This window comes from Onthophagus taurus, chromosome 11, assembly GCF_036711975.1.
Source record: "Onthophagus taurus isolate NC chromosome 11, IU_Otau_3.0, whole genome shotgun sequence".
Classification (NCBI taxonomy): Eukaryota; Metazoa; Arthropoda; class Insecta; order Coleoptera; family Scarabaeidae; genus Onthophagus; species Onthophagus taurus.
In genome coordinates this window covers 23,662,526-23,682,372 of record NC_091976.1, presented here as the reverse complement: position 1 = coordinate 23,682,372, position 19,847 = coordinate 23,662,526, and the positions used below count along the sequence as shown (strand labels likewise).

General features: G+C 34.7%; 1 protein-coding gene across 2 annotated transcripts in view; it reads left to right on the top strand.

The window, feature by feature from the left end:
* The window catches only part of LOC111415972 (WW and C2 domain containing protein kibra), a 30,636-nt gene extending 13,553 nt beyond the window's left edge, over positions 1-17,083 (top strand). Inside the window, exons 2-6 of one of the 2 annotated variants that reach the window (XM_023047889.2) lie at positions 1,122-1,231; positions 6,080-6,174; positions 12,055-12,163; positions 12,228-15,189; positions 15,641-17,083. In XM_023047889.2, coding sequence (XP_022903657.2) covers positions 1,122-1,231; positions 6,080-6,174; positions 12,055-12,163; positions 12,228-15,189; positions 15,641-15,845 — 3,481 coding nt within the window. In that variant the 3' untranslated portion in view covers positions 15,846-17,083. Of the gene's footprint in view, positions 1-1,121; positions 1,232-6,079; positions 6,175-11,632; positions 11,891-12,054; positions 12,164-12,227; positions 15,190-15,640 lie in introns of those variants that run through there. The other variant, XM_023047894.2, reaches the window with a different exon arrangement.
* The last annotated feature ends 2,764 nt before the right edge of the window (positions 17,084-19,847 follow it).

Here is a 19,847-nt window from a genome sequence, read left to right as displayed (position 1 = left end):
CGTCAATCGTATGAGAAAGGATAAGAAATATTTCTTACGTTTGATATATCTTTGATATTTTTAGTTACACTGCTAAAAAGGGTTTTACGTCAATTTTGCGTCGATAACGAAAAATAAAAAAATACAAATCCAAAACAATTTATTTATAACCAAACGATATAACCAAGTCGGGTAATGTCAATAACTGATTATTCGGCGGGAGCACTATCATGCATTCCATTCTTATCAAGGCGTATCAAAAAGGAAAAAAAACGAGTCCCAGATTTGCGTTCTATTCGGGTTACTGATAAACGATTCAGTTGAATTAAATGATTGAAAAATTAACTCTGACTCACAGGGGTGTGATAAGCAATAAATATTTTCAAATTCCCTTTCAATCGAAAACCCAATCATTTTTTATTTTGTTATTTATTTTCTATAGAATCGAATTCGTGTTTAGGAACGTGGTAAACTACGTGACTCACGTTGGTACGGAGAGAAATTCGCAATTAAACGGTTTCGATTACTGTTTATAAACCGAATAACGACTCCAAAATCGCGCCTGCATCGACAGATTTCCTGTTACTCACACCAATTGAGCAATTTCAAATAAAAAATTGCCTATCAAACCATTTACGAAATTACAACCAAAAATATTTTTAATAGGAATCATCAAAAGTTATTTTTATATATCTAACTCAATTTTCACCAAGTGAAAATCGGTCCCAACCGCGGAATGTCGTTTTTTATGACCACCTCGATGTCGGCGTTTTCCGGTGTTGCTATCACATAAAAACACCGTCGAGGAATGTATCAAAATCTTCACGCGCGGATTTCATCAAATCGATTAAAAAACGCGTCTTCCATCTTCAATACATGAACACCCGAAGAGTTGAACTCGGTCGACTATTCATTCGCACACGCATATGTTGACCTTTTGCTCAAGAATCCGCGATCGGCTCACCTGCTCCCGGCGGTATCGCCGGCAAGAGCTAATAGGTGGCGCCACCGGCCGCTGCCCATTAACTTCGTCGTAGTCGTCGTCGTCGTAACGGTATAAAAGAGGAGAGGCTAAGAAACACAACTACTACACACTACTCTATACACATTTTTCACGTTTCGTTCTTCTTTCGTTGTTACAGGTTTACGAAACCGCAGACATTCGCGGATTGCATTGGGAACGAGTTGCCCGTTGGCTGGGAGGAAGCCTACGATGGCCAAATCGGACACTACTATATCAATCATGTTAATGGTAAGCTTTAATTATTGCAAAATAATAACTTAAAAGATCATTTCTAAAGTATTGGATTCTAGGTTATGTTAATTAAGGAAATCCATACTACATGTTGCATTTTCCTCTAATTAGAGTCTCGAATTATGTTGACGCTTCCTTAATTTTTAAAGCATTAGCGTAGTCATAATCAGAGTAAATCTATTGAAGAAACAAATCCTTTCAATTACGGCTATATACTTGTTTGCTCATTAGAAACAAACGATTTCCACCAAAAGAAATTTGCTCCTAGTACGTTTTAGGAGTTCATTTAAGTTAGTTTCCTGGCGTCTTTAAGAATATTGCTAAGATACAGAGACCAATAAGAATCCTATTCCTCTTAATAGCGAGTAAGATATTGTGAGCCATTCTTACTCATTATTGGTTACGAGTTATTAAGACAAATTTGAAGTAATTGTGTGTCCTATGGTGTAATTGGGAGTTGGTGGAAAATATTGGGATGTATTGAGAGTCATTCTTAATTATTTTCGGGACACCGCAAGATACTGAGAAGCAATCAATTCGCAACTGGGTATTTTTATAAGCAAGAGAATAAAGGTGCGAGAAGAACTAAACGAAATGTTTTGGTCGACAAGAGGATTGAGGCAGGGATATCCGCTTAGTCTAGCCTTGTTTGTTTTATACACTGCAGACATAGAAGGCATACTGATAGTATGTCGATGACTTGGTAGTGATCGCGAGAGAGGTGGATGAGATGGGGGTAATGATGTGGTCTCTGGAAAGGTATTTAAGGGGGAAGAATTTGGAGTTGAACGGAAACAAAACGAACATGATGGAATTTTGTAAAGGGGTTAGAAGGAGGACTGATCAAGGAAGTACACATACTTAGAATACAAACTACAGGGTCCGGCAAAATGATCTCCCACATTTTAATCTTTAATAAAAACGGCATTGTACTGCTATTTAAACTTTTTATTTATTAACTGAAAATGTATGCTATGCCATTTGTTTTTATTTTGAAAATTACAGAATCGAAGTGGCGACCATTTTTTTCGATATACTGATTTCTGAAAGTTTCCATCACTCGACCAGCAATTTGGGGCGATATTCCTGTAATTTCTTGGCATATTGCTGCTCGTGAATATTCCTGTAATTGCTGACGTATTGCTGTATTGAACTTCGTCACTCGTTATCAAAATAGCATTTTGTGGGACGTTTTGAAGAATATCGTTGGAACATACTCTGCAATTTTTCCAGTCCCATTCACTAAGTTCTTGCACAATCATCATTTTGTATGGGTGGAATTTCAGATCGGCGTGTAAAATGCTTCTCACAGAACGATCTGACAAACGCAAAGCAGAGGCATGTTTAGCAGATGGACGGGTAGGAGATCGTTCAACCGCTTCTCTTACAGCTGCAACATTTTCAGGTGTCAGAGCACTTTTGAGTCTACCAGTTGATTTTCTTTTTAAGGGTGAACCTGTGGCTCTAGAATTGAAACCCACAACGGTATTATTTTTTGATATAGAACCGGATCATGTCTACGAAGCACGAAGTGAGTACGAAAAGTTCTTTGCGTTGTAATTACAGATTCGTTACTTTTCATAAATGTTTCGATAATGAAGGCACGTCCAATTCATGACGACAACTGAAGTGGCAAGGCGTGAGCTACCAACCAAATACGCTAAACTCTCCCTCTCTTCAGTGATACGAGCACAGTGGTGTTGCAAAATGTGGGAGATCATTTTGCCGGACCCTGTAGTAAAAATGTACAATATACAAAAATGATTTAATGATGGCAGTGAAAGTGAGAGATGTGGGAAAAAGGAGAATAATGTTTGAGAGCTTGATAAAAAGCGTTATGATGTATGGGATGGAGATATAGGGATGCGGGGAGCAAGGGCTGTTAGAGGATGAGACGCCGGGGTATATAATCCGAGGAGAAGAAATGAAGGTTGGGTTGTGTTGTAACATCTTGGGGGAGTGCCGCAGAGAGATTAAAGTACGAATGAGTCGTTGTGGGCAGCGAGAAAGGGTGGAATAGTCCAGAACGGTGGGGTATTCAACGGAAGAGGTGGCAGGAAAAGAGAGGGAGGATGGGATTAAGATGTAGAGACAACTGGAGGGCAGGGATAGGGATGCGGGAATGCATGAGAAAAGAACGGAGATAAAGGAAAGGTATCGATAGAATAGATATTGGACGGGCAGGGAGTCTTTACACTTTCTGGTGGTGTGTAGTGAGTTGAGGGAGGAGGTGATGGACTGGAGACAGATGCTGGGGGAGATGGCGGAGGAAGTAAATAGATTGGTGGAGTTGGTGGCAACGAGGAAACGAAGAGTAAGCCGGGGGAGGCTGGGGAAAGGGGTTATTGCTATGTATAGTAATCCTCTGGAGACAAATTATAATTATAGCATTATATTATATATATTATCTTATATTATACCATTATAAGCAAAAGATATTTCGAGCACTCCCTCATCATTGATACTATCCGAGGTGAGTGGGAAACATTACAGTATAATGGAACCAAATGATGGTGATATTTGGAGCAACTGGGACCTTTAAAACTGTAGCAATTCAATAGTACCAACTTATCACTTGCTATTGAAAGCTTTTCAGAGTCATATTGTTTATACTGAGAAAAATTATTTTAAACGCGAAAGGTTTTGGGAGCAACTGACATTAATAATGACGAAAGGTGTTTAGATTTAATAGTAGAAGACTTTGAAATGTCCTAAACGCCACGGAAGTATTTGGAAGCTAATAAATGTATAAGATATCAATTGAGACAACCCTAATAATTGTAAACCATTGAGATGCATTGACAGACATTCGGAACATATTGGAATCTTTAAATTTATAATCTATTTAGAGAATATTATAATATAACAGGTATTTGGGGCACTTTTTGAACCTTCAGGAGCTGATGTCAGCCTCATTGGATGTGCTGGTTTCGGATGCATCTAAAAACCGGTATCAACGTAAAGTATTGAGAGATAGATGTTAGGACGTATTAAACGTTACTGGGAGCATTTGGAAGTCGTTTTTTTACTGTTCTTTATATATAACTCATGATATCCGTTCATGCCATATTAGCGTAACCACTCTTGAGGAAGGCGTAATTAGTATATAGCAACCGAGCACTGTGTTAATAGCCACAAAACTGTCCAAATTGTGCTTGGTGAATGTGTTGGAAGCAAAAATTGGAATTACATCAAATCCAGAAACATAATTTGTAAGCTATGTGTTTGACTCCTTATCTTAGTAGAAACGTCAGTTGCTGCCAAATTCTGGTATAGCAGCAGAAAAGGGCTGTACACCATCAGAAATCCCCAACCATGGTTCATAATTCGATTCAGATTCTTTACATGCAGCTCCTTATTCTTCTTTCTGCATATATATAAACAGAACAGTTTTTTAAAAAAGCAAAATCTATATTCTCGTGTTTTTTTTTTGTTGTTGCTTAATTTCTGGTCATCATAATTAAATACTAAGAAAATAGTTTTTGTAGAATCCCACACAATACCCAATTATTCAAAGCATTACAACAACCATACTATATTAACAATAAAATTTGCGTTCATTGTTGTATTCAGAACACGTTCTAACATACTAAAAATATTTGTGTAGAGATTTACATGTCGCTGTCGCGAAAATGTAACAACGATTTTGCAACGCCATATGGTATAGGTGAGAGTCATTCCGCGTACGCGGCCGGCATATTGTTGTTTAAAAACACTTTCTACTATGGTTTTAATAAAGCGTGGTGCGTGCGTCGTCGTCGTCGTCGTCGTTGTCCGAAGGTGCACCTGGTGATGTCACCGCAGCGGAATGTCATTAAGAAACGCGCGATATCGATACTACAAAGTATGTATCGATGAATGTTTGCCATGGCGAGAGATAACACTTTTATGATAAAATTCCAACGCGTGGCTATATACGCTACAAAGGATGATGATAATGATTTAAAAATATATTTATATTGAGAAAATGCCTTAATAATATATGAAAAGAAGTAATTTGTTATTTGTCACGGTTTCGGTACTAATCATCGTCTGCTTCGATACTCGGGACTCATTCGCCTAGCGTAATTAGTCTTTTTTGCTCGGTCGCGATTTAGTTCTTCTTGCCGAGTTGGTGAGAACGCGGGATCCGCAATCGTTCTTACCGTTTTTCTAAGCGCAACGCGCCTCGGTTCTACGGGATAATAAATGTTTTGCGGATATAGTAACGGATTTCGAGTCGACGGCTTCTAGCTTAACGACGGCAACGACGCAATCTCTTCTTAGGTTGGGGTCGAGTTTCATTCACAACTTTAATCGAATACTATCTCTATCTTTAATACTATCAAATAAAATAATAATAATAAAGTGATGTTAAAATCAAAATTGGGATTAACTTTCGATTTCTTTTTGTCTCTTTTTTTTTTAATAGGGAATAAAAGGAAGCTTTTATTTTTTTAGGTTGAACTTTTATAGTATCACGGTAAATGATCGATCGAAAACGTGGCGTACACTCCGGGGGCAATAAAAACGGACGACTCGGTTGCGGTTTTGTAGCCGCGAGGTCGCATTCCTGCGCAGCGCCGCGCACGCCCTCTACAGTTAATAAGGCACCGTGTAAACACTCATCCCGGTTGACATTGACTCGTAAGGCATCTCTTAATAAGTTATGTTCGCGCAGATAGAAACGCCAAGGCCTCGGGCGCATTCCTCTAATGTTATGCACCTTTTGCCGTACGTTGTAGCTGCTTCTCCTTTTCAAATTCTCCCCAACTCTTTAGGCAACCAACTTGACATACCATAACAACTTTATTGCTTTACAAAGATTGTTGAAAATTAAAATGTTTTTTTTTTCTATTTTTTTAGAGACCACGCAATTGGAAGATCCAAGGGAGGAATGGCGCGCGATTCAGGAAGCGATGTTACGGGATTACCTGGAGATCGCCCAGTACGTACTGGAGGTGAGTGAGTAGTGGAGTTTGAGAGTCGGTTCTGTTCAGGATAGGAGTTTCGGTAAATTGCCGAGTCCTTCGGGCCTTATTCGGCCGCGGCCACTCCCTCCCGGCCAGACAATGTTCGCATTCCAACGTATGCCTCACAAATCACGCATGGCTGCCCCTCGGGTATGCATCAGATCGTACGGGACGGAACGCGGACGATGCCGCGCTATAACAGCATACATACTATAGAAAAAAATTAAAAATCACACACTTTACATTTTCCCCCTATCTCTTTACAAGACATATTCGTTGTTAGTTACAATGTTCTCACATTACACAGCAAAAACTAATTTGCAATTACGAAAGTGCATATAAGAAATCTAATGAAGACATTTTATTTTCAAATTTATAATCTTATTACACCGTGAGAACGTTATATTCATTAAAATCATTATTTCTTAATTATTTCCAGTAGTATTTTAAGAATTCACAAAAAAATGCACTTAACAAGAACTAAAAGAAGACTTTGAGTTACCCTAATTTTCATGATATTGTTGAACTTCCTCCGGATATGGTAGATGTGATTACGAATACGAAGATATTAGAAGATACAGAATCCGATAATGAAAATGTAATTATAGCTGAACAAAAACTAAAACAAATATGAAGAATTGAGCAACAATAAGATTTTTATTGCTTCTGGTTATTATACATCCAAAATACCAAAGCAAATGTATTTGTGTTTGTTGGAAATTGTAAGACAATGCTAATGCTAGTGTAAGTTTGCATATTGGTCAACTTCCGGTTAGAAAAGTCAATTTCAAATTTGACATCTTCATTAAAAATCCTTTAAAATAAATCCAAATATGATACATATATTTAAAATTTGTCACAAAAACGAAAATATAAGAAAAAATCTTAAAAATTAAGGTTGGTATTAATATTTATGTATCTCATAATATATTTATTATATTTTGCTAACTTCATTGTTACGAACTTCAGGTTTAATATTTTTTTTCTAACTTTTTGACATAAATGCGTCAAGTTTGGACTTATTCTAATGGTTATTTTATCCTACTAATGTAGGATTGTCAATATCTCTCTCAGACTGTCAATATTTATTGCCAATATATCGAATATTTTCGTTTTCGTCAAACCACCCCATCAATATTTTTAATATTGACAATATGTCAATCTTTTTCCTCACACGTTCAATAATATTGTCAATACTTAGTTATTGACAATATATATTGATCGTGTGAAAGGCGCTTTACATATTTCCAGTGGTATTTTAAGAATTTACAAAAAAATGCACTCAACAAGAATTAAAAGATGATTTTGAGTTACCCTAATTTTCATGATATTGTTGAACTTCCTCCGGATATGGTAAATATGATTTCAAATGCGAAGATATTGGAAGATACAGAACCCGATAATGAAAATGTAATTATAGCTGAACAAAAACAAGAACAAATATGAAGAACTGAGAAACAAATTTGAGTATCTTTGACGTGCAGAAAAAACTTATAAGATTTTTATTGCTTCTGGTTATCATTCATCCAAAGCACCAAAGCATATGTATTTGTGTGTGTTGGAAATTGTTGCTTTGGTGTTTTAAGACTATGTTTTTCACTATGTTATTCTAAGACAACGCTAATGCTAGTGTGAGTTTGCATATTTGGTCAACTTCCGGTTAGAAAAGTCAATGTCAAATTTGACATATTTGCAATCTTTATTAAAAATCCTTTAAAATGAATCCAAACATGATACATACATTTAAAATTTATCGAAAATATAAGAAAAAATCTTAAAAATTAAGGTTGGTATTAATATTTATGTATTTCATAATATACAGGGTGCCCATTATGTATGGAATATAGTATATATCTTGGTAGGTATCAACTTTATAAAAAACATTTTATACAAAAGTTGTTTAATATTTTATTTGCCATAATAAGACTGCCTTCAATTGTTTTTAATTCAGAATGATAAAGATTACTTTTTTCTTTACGATGGCGTAAAATTTTTGTATCCTTACATCAGAAAATTTTTGAGAAAAATGGAAAAATTGTTTATTACTAAAAATTAATCATTACCATTAATCTAGATATCTGAGATCGTCAAGTACCTCATTGGGGTGAGCCACTTCTGAGGCACATCCGGTATAGTATATTCCATACATAATGGGCACCCTGTATTATACTTCAGGTATAATATTTTTTATTCAAACTTTTTTTTTGTTTTTTGAGATAAATGCATCAAGTTTGGACTCATTCTAACGGTTATTTTATAAGGAGTACGAATATAATAATAAAATTAAAGTTGACTTTGACACCTGAAAGTTTTTTTAGCAGTACATCGAAACTTTTTCAAAAAACATCAAAATCATTTTTATTGAAATAAAACTAGAACTAACACTAGACCTAGAAATAGAAACATTCTAGTTCTAGGTCTAGTGTTAGTTCTAGTTTTAGTTAGTACTCAACGTAAGATTGTATATTTTTATTGTACTAAAATTAGAATTAACACTAAACCTAGAACTAGAATCATTCGGGTTTAGCCGTCTTAAGAGACGTGCGGTTAAACCCAAATGTTTCTAGTTCTAGATTTAGTGTTAGTTCTAGTACTAACGTTAGCTCCAGTATTACATTACATTACCAATAGAGCCGACACCGTTTTCACGGCTTGCAGCGCCTGGAGAGCGGCTTGATTATCTGAGAAAAATGGCACTGTCATGTTCTTCACCGCTCGCTCAAGAAGGATTTTAGCACTATATCAATAGCCTAAATACTTCCGCCTGAAATACAGTACAGTACGTACCCAGGCTATAGCTTGCTTAATCCGAAGTGTCTGGCAGTATAGTTCTGCCCCGACCCTTTCCGGCGTTTTTGATCCATCTGTGAACATGCAAATATCTGCCTGAACCAGAAAATTTTCATTTTCGATCCAATCTGATATCAAACATTAATCACTGGTAGTGATTCTGTCAAATCTGTCGGCATTGATAGCACAATATCAGTGCTTATAATGTCTTCTGTAGCCCATTGGTATGACATGATACAACTGTTACAATGAAGAACATAGTCTTGAAAATCCTTCGAAGCACTATTTTTACTTTGATAACTTTTTCAATAATTTTTTAGCTTAAAACATTAAAGGAGAAGAACATTGAATCTGATTCTGAATTGAAGTACTTCGCTGAATTTTAGATTAACAGAAAAAATTATCAAGAATCTACCACGTTTATATGATTATGTATAAAATACTTAATAGTCATTTAGACGTCTAAATTTTTGTAATACATAAACGATTATTCGTAATCTAAAGAAGCGGTAGCTGTTTGGTGTTTCGCGCGAAGAGTAGAAGCGAAGATGAGAACTACGAGAGGACGATGATGAGAGGGAGAGAAGGGGAAGAGTTCGGGCAAACAAACAACAAAACGCGGCGGTGAGCAGCAGCGGGTCGGGGCCCCCGAGGGGGTGGGAGGGGCGAGGGAGCGGGCCGGCTCGTGCCAACATCGGAATGTCGAGGTTGCCCGCGTCGCCTTTTTCTTCGCGACGCCAATTTCGAACGATCGTACCACCGCGCCGCCCCCGCCCCTCTAAAACGATGCGAGGCAAGGATTCGCATTCGTCGCCCGTTTTTGATTTTTAAGAATCGCTTTTGAGTTTTGCGAGATTTCCTTTGGGCGCACACAATTAATGGGGATTGTCATCTGAGGTCCTTCTGTCGTTACTCTTCGAATCCCCCTTGGATCGCGCGCGCAGATGCCCGACTCTGAACCGGAGGGGTCTGCTCGCGCGGGGGGGAGAGGGCGAAAATCGGACGGATCCTTGTGTTGCAGTAGCTACCTGTGTTACGCCGCACGATCCAGCGGCGGCCCGCCGTTGCATTGCATTCCACCGATCGACGCCGATGCGCGCCGAACGCGCATTCCACCGCTTACGACGATGGTCCCCCCTTCCTTCCCTCATCATCATCTTTTACCTTCTTCCCCCCTTCTTCTTCCTTCTTTCTACCCAAGCCTGGGGGTCCCGCTCGCCTCAACAGGTTGTTACGGAAAGAGACAGCCGAGGAACAACATATTAGGACGCACGCGAAGAGTACATATAACAAAGTTGAAAAATTATTTTTAATACGTTTTGAGTGTTATTTTTTGGTGTTGAGACGATTTAAAGGGGATGGTTTTTAAAGAACTTGGTATGAATGTGTGGAATGCGATGGGGAGAATTTAGTACGGTAGGGCGCGGCCCCCCAGCCGTTGACAACGAATTAAGTCCGATGAATAACAATGGCATAAACGATTTGACTGCGTGAAGATGCACAAACAACCAAATTCAAATTAAATAACTTTCTTTTATCCGTACAAATTACATTTTCGTTTTATATCTTCCCAAGAAATGACACATTCTTTTTGGTAGAATGCGCGCGTGCCGCTACCGCCTCTTCTTCTCCCACAACGACGGGTCCGCATTCCATAACTCCGCGCGCGAGAGCATATTAGCGGCCCCCTCCCGGGGCGCTCGCTCGCTCGCATTCTTCCAGCGTCCCGTTGTCTCTTCAGCTCGGCCCCCTCGGTTGTTCGTCCATCCGTCCGTTCTTCGTTCGCCGAATGTTATTATATGTTTTGGGGCCCGCGCTTTTGTTTTGCTTCGGACCAAGCTTCTCATACACCCCCGCTTCCCCTACAACTCCTTACCCATTTCTTCGTCGTCGTCGTCGCGGTTCCTCCGCCTGTGTCCGCGTTCTGGAATGCGCAGCTGCCCCGAAAACAACGTGGTTGAGGATATTAACTCTTTCTTTTCATTTCATTTAATTTTATTTCATTTCATCATCTAATTAGATGATTATGAGTTGATCCTCAATAGCTAATCTGTTAGATATAATCTTTTATAATAACAGAGTACTTTAAATCTGGTATAAACTAACTAAAAAAATTTGTTTTGAATCAATATACTTTGTAAATAAAAACACTAAATTAATAGAATTTGAACCGATTAATAATTATTGATTTATTAATATCAATAACGAAGTGTTCAAAATTTTTGATTTCTAATTAATAATTTTTTCTGTTATAAATACAAAAAAAAATCAAATTTCTATTTTTAACTCAATTATAATTAACAAAAACAGTTCAAAGTACAAAATTTCGTTATCGACTTTGTATAAATCTCATCTCTGACTAAATTTGCGTTGATGATGACGTGAAAATTGGCACATACACAATTTTAGTTACAACTTTCTTTAAAAAATTTTATTTTATCTCGATGAGCGTGATAAAAAAATATAAATATATCTTGAGCTGCTTTCGGTGTTGAAGAAGCAGAAGAAGAAGAATGCACACGGAAATTAGAGAAGTGGCCCGGGCCGAGGGCCCAACCTCTCGTCCCCGTATGCCCCTCGGGGTGCGAAGGACATTCCAAGGCCGCTACTCGAGAGGGGCCCCACGAGGCCCGCGCGTTCGGCTCTTCTTCAGTACGACACGGCCCTCCAGAGGGACAGGATGTGGCCCTTGTGCTACGTTCGTCTTCCTCTCGACAGCGACGCCTACGCCCTCCGGGTCCACACGCTTCCCGGTGTCTTCGACGTTGAAAAATTAACGAAAAATGTTCATCCGCGACCGGCTTACAGCACTCTTCCCGCTTCTTACGTCGTTGCCGACGTGGGGATTCCCCTCGAACCCGGTGCTTATAGGAGAGGAAACGCTGTTTATGCACCTCGATATCCTTACGGATTTGTAAGTTGTGACAAAAAAGTTTTAACACGTGATTCCATCGCGAGGTCCTGCTTAAAATGCCCCCCCTTTACGAGGTCGTCGATAAATCCAGTTATAATTTAAATTTTTTTTGACCCTTAATTTTCCAGGTAAATAACGTTACTAAATTCTTGTTTTTGTTTTAGGCCAAAAAAGACATTTACAACGTAAAATCCCAACGGCTCACCATCGCCGAAGACGAATACAATCATCTTAACAATGCCTTAGCAACACTCACCACATCTAGAACAAGCCGTAAGTTATTTAAAGTAATCAAAAAATTATTAAATTAATAAAATCTCTTTTGAAACATCTTTAGTGTGTTCATCAACGAGTAGCGTTAGCACAAAATACGATCCGGATCTTCTAAAATCGGACGTGGCAATGGCCAGAAATAGAGTTTCTCGATTAAAATCGGAATTGGAACAAATCAAAAACGAAGTGACGTACACACAAAGAGGGGTTGATACGTTAACGAGTGTCGGTCAAAAATTGAGTCGAAACCAAGGAATGTTTTATAGCATAACGGAAGCTCAAGCGATAATGAACGAATTAAGAAACATCCAAAAATCTTTATCGTCCGGGGAGAAAGAAAAAGCTGATTTAATGCAAAGTTTGGCGAAATTAAAAGATGAAATGACAAGGTTGCAACTTTGCGAAAGTTCGCCCGACGCTTCAACGCTAAGTTTACCCCAAGAAAAATTAAGTACCGCCTCACAAACGGATTTATCCTGTGAATTATTACCGATAGGAACAAGATTAGCGGAAATGGCAAAGATGCGATTGGAATATGATGAGGCGAGGAAAAAGGTGCAAATGATTCAACAAAAATTAGCCGATTTGGAGGAGAAAGTACAACCGGGACAAGAAGAATCCGATAAAGATCGTTTATTATTATTTCAAGAAAAAGAACAACTACTAAGAGAATTAAGAAGCATAACACCAAGAACTAGATCGAAAGAAGAAATGTGTGATATCCAATTAGAGTGTAAAAGATTAGAAGAAGATCTTAACAAAGCGATTGAAATTAGTAACAGGGCAATCGCTGATAGATTAAGATTACACGAAGAAAAACAATTATTATTACAACAATTAAGAGATGCTTTAAGAGCTATGACGCAATTAGAGTCACAATTAAAAACGTTATCGGCGAGTACGTTATCGGTTAGTAGTAGTTCTAGTCTTGGATCGTTGTCTACAACCAGTAGCAAAGGATCGTTAAGTTCCGGTTTGAGTTTTACGGATATTTACGGTGGTCCTCAATGTATGGCGGTTAACATGGATAAACCGGTTGATATGGCCGATTTACATCGAAGAGTCGAACGTTTATTAAAAGGAAACGACTCGTCGCAAGTTAACACACCATCTCCAGGTCGATCACAACCATCTTTATCGCCGAGAAGTTCTTTATCATCAGTTTCACCACCCGTCTCACCCATGTACGAAAATTTACCGTGTATGATACCGCCACCATCCTACGAACAAATCGAAAGAGATCGTAAAGAATCGGAATTCCATCAAAATTTATTCCCATCGCGACTTCCAATTATTTCGTCATTAACCCCATTTACAGACCTTTTAGAAGGTGGTAATATCAGTAATATGTCTCAAGGTAGTGGCTTAGGAAGGCCGTCTAGATTATCGTACGAAAGTTCTGGTGATCCTCAACTTTCCCCAATTTCTGAAACACCCCCGCCAACTCTCGATCAAGATGAAGGACTTCAAGGAGCAACTCTTTCAAGAACATCGTCATCCGGAACAAACACCCGATCAGTTTCCGCCGCTGTTAGCGATGAATCGGTTGCTGGTGATTCAGGTGTTTTTGAAGCTTCGAATCGTAAAAGATTATCCGGATTATTCGGCGGAGATGATTCCGATACAGCACAAGTTCAAATTAAAGTTAAGTATACAACCGCTGAATCAACATTGAGTATTTGTATAGAAAGAGGAAGAAATCTAGCAGCGTTACTGATCGCTGACGATTCAGAAGTGTATATTAAAATAGCTTTGTTGCCTTCAGCACCTTGTTCGACATCGGTTTGTTGTACGAGATCAGTGCGAGATTTAAGAAAACCCATTTTCGGGGATGTTTTTAATTTTACAATAGCAGCGAATAAAATTTACACGAAAACTTTGCAAATGAACGTTTGGGGCCGAATCGGTGGTCAACAAGAAAAATGTATTGGTTGTGCCCAAGTTAGTTTAGCAGATTTCAACCCGCAAAGTCCATCATCGAAGTGGTACAACATTCTCGGTCTCCATTTCATGGAAACGCCAAACGAAGATATAAAACCTGAATCGGAAGATCTTTCGCGACCAGAACCTGACTTAACTTATAAATACCATTCAACGCATCATCAACAATTCGGCACCAAAGAAGAAAGTTCAGATGACTCAACTATAATTTCATCTCAAACGTCAACGTTAACGAGAAATCAAGATTGTGCAGGTTTCCAAAAAGATCTTCTCCTCCCAGATTTAAATCCAAACCTTTTCGATTACGAAGATGATGATTCTGATGAGGAGGAAGAAGAAGATGAAAATGAAGAGGAGGAAGAAGGAATAACGGTTGAATTTCGCCCAAATGATCCTTTAGAAGTTGTTGTTGAAGATTGTGACGAAGAAAAAGAAAAATATTTAGATAAACAAACTAACACCGAGTGCGCTTTTTATCCCGAACACGCAAAACAGATGAAAATTAACGCATCCGGGATAGATGAAAGACATATCAAAAGATCACAAACGTTTTCGCCAGCTGTTTCAAAAAATCCCTACATATGTAAATTAAATCGAAGCGACAGCGACAGCGCAATGCCTTTGTATAGAAAAGGAACAAATCCTTTCCAAAGAAACGCCGTGGAAAGACGATCATTAAGATTTAGGAAACAATCGGGTTCTTTAGCAACACTTTCCACCCAAACGAAATCTTCAGAAAGTGGAAGAAGTCACATGCCACCAACATCGAGAACTTCGTTAGATTTAGAATTGGATCTGCAAGCGCAACAGACCCGATTGCACATTTTGAACGCGGAATTGGTACGATTGAGGGAGTTAAAAAATCGACTTGAAGCAGCAAAAGAACAAGGCGACACCGAAATCGCCGCTTGGGTTCTTGAAGATAGACAATTTCAAAATTTGGTCGCCCAAGCTGAAAATGAAAAGTTAATGAGGACCGCTGAAGAAAAGAAAGTTGATAAAATGTTAAGGAGGGTTTCAAAGGAAATTTATAAATTAAGAAAAAGTAAAGCTGGAAATGGAAAACCTGATCTTATCTCTTTCAAGTAAGTAAAATCTTCTTTTAATTCAAATTATTTGACAGTTCTAATAGTTACGATTTATAACGATAGATGGCGTATATTAATTGATTTAAAATTAGTTATATTTTTAAATTATTATTACTTTTAAAACATAATTAATTAATTAATAATTGAATTGCTTTTATTTAATTGCTTGAAGTAAAATTTATTTAAAATAAAACTAGGGGATTTAATTTAATAATTGGTATCATTTTTTTTTTTTTATGGATGTCACTTTTATATTAATCAACAATTTTTTTTTTAAATTTGTTTGATATTAATGGAGATTGGATTAAAATATTTTTAAATTGTTGCTAAACGATAAGAAAATGTAGAAAAATATAATTTAAAATGTTAAAAAAATTATTTTGACATTTGACACATAACATAACCTAACTAATTTTAAAAATTAATGATTATTTATTACTTTTTATAGAGAGAAAATGGCATTTTTTACAAGAATAAATACAACTGTACCAATTTTGCCACCTGAACAATCCGAAGATAATTCGAAACCGCCTGAAGAAATTAACAATCAGTATTCGAAGTCTGAAGGTAAATCGGAAGAAAAAAGTGTGGAAATATCGTCTTCGACAAGATATGAATACGTTGTTGATCGCGCTTTGGGTGTCGAAGTGTAACTTTTTAAAAAAAGAAATAGATTTTAAGATAAAATGAAAAAGATATAAACTATTTTTCGATTCGATTTGTACTCTTTGTGATTTTGTGCCTTCAGATCTGATAGAAAAGAAGTGTATTTGTAAATATTTATAGATGTGTCTATTTCTTCCGGTGGTTTATACAAAGAAATACTCAATACGTTTTATTAATATTATTTTTTTAATTAGAGAAATAAAACAAAATAGATAAACAGATATTGGGTGTAAAATATTTAATGATTTTATTTTGTAAATATAGTTAAAATTTAGATGTTTTAAACCCAATTTTATTTAAACTAAAAAAACTTTTTTAATTTTTTACAAATCATTTTTTCCTTTTTAGTTCATTATTTGTTCTTTTTATAACCTTATTTAATTTATATACATAATGTACATTCTTTTTTTAGTACAATCTTATTTAATTTGTTTTTGTTACCAACAAATTTTCATTTTTTTTTGTTCTGAACGCAGGGTGTTTCATATAAATTATACTAAATAAAAGTGACGTGTAGAAAGTCTCGTATTAAATTTTTAGACGATTTTTTCTACGTGGAGTTTTATTTGTTATTTGTGAAATGCTTGTAAAATAAAAAGTCAGAGGCAAAAACCTTTTTTATAGTGATCGATTATTATTATTTTTATATTTATCGCAAAAGAAAAGATGAAAAGGGCCTTAAAAACAAACAAAATAAACTTGTATCAAGTTTAATCGTGCTTTATTATAAATATTACTATTGATAATATTATAACGTTTAAACATTTAATTTTTACTGGAAAAAAGAGAAGCGAAACGAAAAAGAAAACGACTTTGTTGTTTATTTTTTAATATTTTGTATCATATTAGAAATGTTAATGTTAAACACATGAATAAGAACGAAAGGGATATTCAACCGTCATTGACTGACTATATTAGTCAAAATGACTTTGTTATTTTATTATTATTATATTATAAATATTTAATCTATACAGTTATATATATTTTACAATGAAAAACAAATATATATATTATAAATAATTTTAGCGTACGTGTTATTAGTGATTTTTTTACTTGTATTATATTGTAAATAATCTTATTATACATAAATAGTATTAGATATTCTTTATTGTAATATATAGAAAGAAGTGGTTATAACGATTAAAATTTACAAAAAAAAAATAAATAAAACAACGTGACTCCGTCTTCATATATATTGTTCTAATAAATATGTTTAAATTTAAAAGCATTTTTTATTTTATTTATCAAGATTTGATAATGGGATTCAAATAAACACCTCTGAAGACTAATGACTGCTTAGTTGTTTGTTAATTAGTTCTTTTTAAGGCCTTTGATGATGAATTTGATTGATTTTATACCACCTTGTAAATCTTGGAATATCAATTTTTGGCAATCTGTTGTCATCTATCCGCTCAACATCTTTGATGATGATGGCTGTGGAATAAAATGTAAAAAAGATGAAGTTTTTTTGACATTAATCAAAATTGTAGAAACATATTTTTTAAAAAACTTAAAAAACCCAAATAAAATATTTTCAAGTCGAATATGAATAATGAAAACAAATATAAAAACAAAAAGGAAATTAAACAAGAAAAGGAACTTAAAAATGAAAAGGAGATAAAAAATAAAAAGGACCTTAAAAATAAAAATAACCGAAATACACAAATTGCAACTGAAAATATATCAGTTCCCACTACAACTGCTATTCAAAGTTTAATTAAGCTTGTTAAATGGGCTTCATCGAGAGAAGATGTAGATACATCTGATATAGAAACTTTATTAAAATTAAAACGATACGCAATAGAACAGCAATGGCTAGAAATTGACTTATAATTATATAAACAACACCTTTATTAATAAGCTAAAAATTCTTTGTGTATTTAACCATTTAGTCCAAATATCCAAAAATAAAAGATTTTCCCAATAATAAACAATAACAATTTATTTTAAGTAAGCTATGTATAATTTCCCTTTACTTTAGAAGGCCGTGATGCAAATTATTAACAAAATACATCAAAATTTGACATCAACCATCAAAAATGCCTTAATAAAAATCGAATTCCTGCAACTTAATATTCAAGAAGATCTAATATGTATTCCAATTTGTCTAAATCATCTTGATTATCACGTTTACAAGTAAGTAATGTAAAAGAAAATTAATTATTTAATTATGTATAATAACAAACATGTTTTTACAGAGCAATTTAAATAAAACGTTAACTGAGATTGTATCTTTTTGAAAATGCAAAATAAGAAAAACGTTAAAAATGTTAAAATTGCAAATAACGCGAATACAAGACCAAAGTCTAAGGCTTCGGAAAATGTTTCGTCCGTCCCGACTTCTATAGCTCTTGAGAGTATCGAAAAGATTCTGAAATGGGCCTCGTCAAGAAAAGATATCGAAACGTCCGATTTAGAGGTTTTGGTGGCTTTGAAACAGAAAGCAGTACAAATTCAATGGCGGGAAGTTAAGAAATAGATTATTTTTATTAATCAATAAATATTTTTATTAAGTAATTATATAAAATATTTTTTTTTATCTGGAATTTTCGAAAATGTCATTTTGGCACCTAAAAATGACAGATGTCATCAAAAGATTAATTCGTACTTGTGATAATAGATGGTAGCAGGTAATGGTTAAATTTGTCGGTAAAAACTGATGATTTTTAATTAATTTATCAACGTAACCACTCAACTAAATAAAAATACACTTAAGTACTATTAATATAATATTTGATTTAAATTAAATGATTGAAACAAAGCAAAAACAGATAAAAATTAGTTTAGGTTGGTACTTCATAAAATGATGAAAAAGTGCTTATAAAACAATGATTACGTCTCAATGATTCCTCATAAGATGTATCATATACTTATTTATATCTAGAGGTTTCAAGAAGTTTTAGTCATTCAAAGAAGTCTATATTATTCTAGGAGGTGGAATTGTCTTAGTCAATAGATGGCGTAACTAAAAACCTTATCACTCATATCTTAATTTATAATTCTGGCTATCTTTTCGAGATAATTTTATAGTAATACGTGATATACTGTGATATTATCTTAATCCAATCGAGATAGATTAAAATAATCTGTTTAATATTAGAGAAAATCATAATAAATACAATTTTGATATTTACCTCAAAAAAATATCAATAACTGTCAACAAAATAACAAAATATTTTTTTTTATTAAACTGAAATATTATATTTTTTATGCATATTAAAGAAAATTAAGTTAATTTTAATCTAATTTTCTTTTAATTTATTCTAATTATACGTATATATTTGTAAATAAGTTTATTAATATTGTTTAATATAGCCGTCATTTTAATAACTAATCAATAGATGGAGTAATTGAATCTGTCCACAATTAAAAAACCACTATAATAATTTAATGAATTTTAAATAAATTAAAAATTAATTAATAACTTACTTTGTTATGATAAAAAATTAAATATTTTAAATATAAATCATAATAAATAAATTTTGACACTTACTTAACCTCAAGAAAAACATCAATAACTGTCAATGAAAATAAATTTTTTTTTTTAAATTAAACTAAAATATATCTTTTATGCATATTTCAGTAAATTAAATTATAATTTTTCTAATTATACGTATTTATATTTAATAAAGAAATTTAAATTCTTTTTAAAACTTAAGATTGTAAAATTTTAATAACTAGTCCATAGATGGCGTAACTAAAAAACTATATCACTCATATCTAAATTTATAATTTTGGTTATTTTTTCAAGGTAATTTTATAATAATACGTGATATCATAGTGATATTACCTTAATCTAATCGAGATAGATTAAAGTAATCTCTTTTAAATTAGAGAAAATATAAATGGTGTTTCGTTGATGTGGTTGAGATGGATTTTGAGGAAGCTGAAGTGATTAATTTGATGGACTAACTCTTAGTCCTCTTAGTACCTTGCGGAGATATCATTCGAGATTCTCTGATTAGTGTAACTTTTCCTTTTCTACTTTT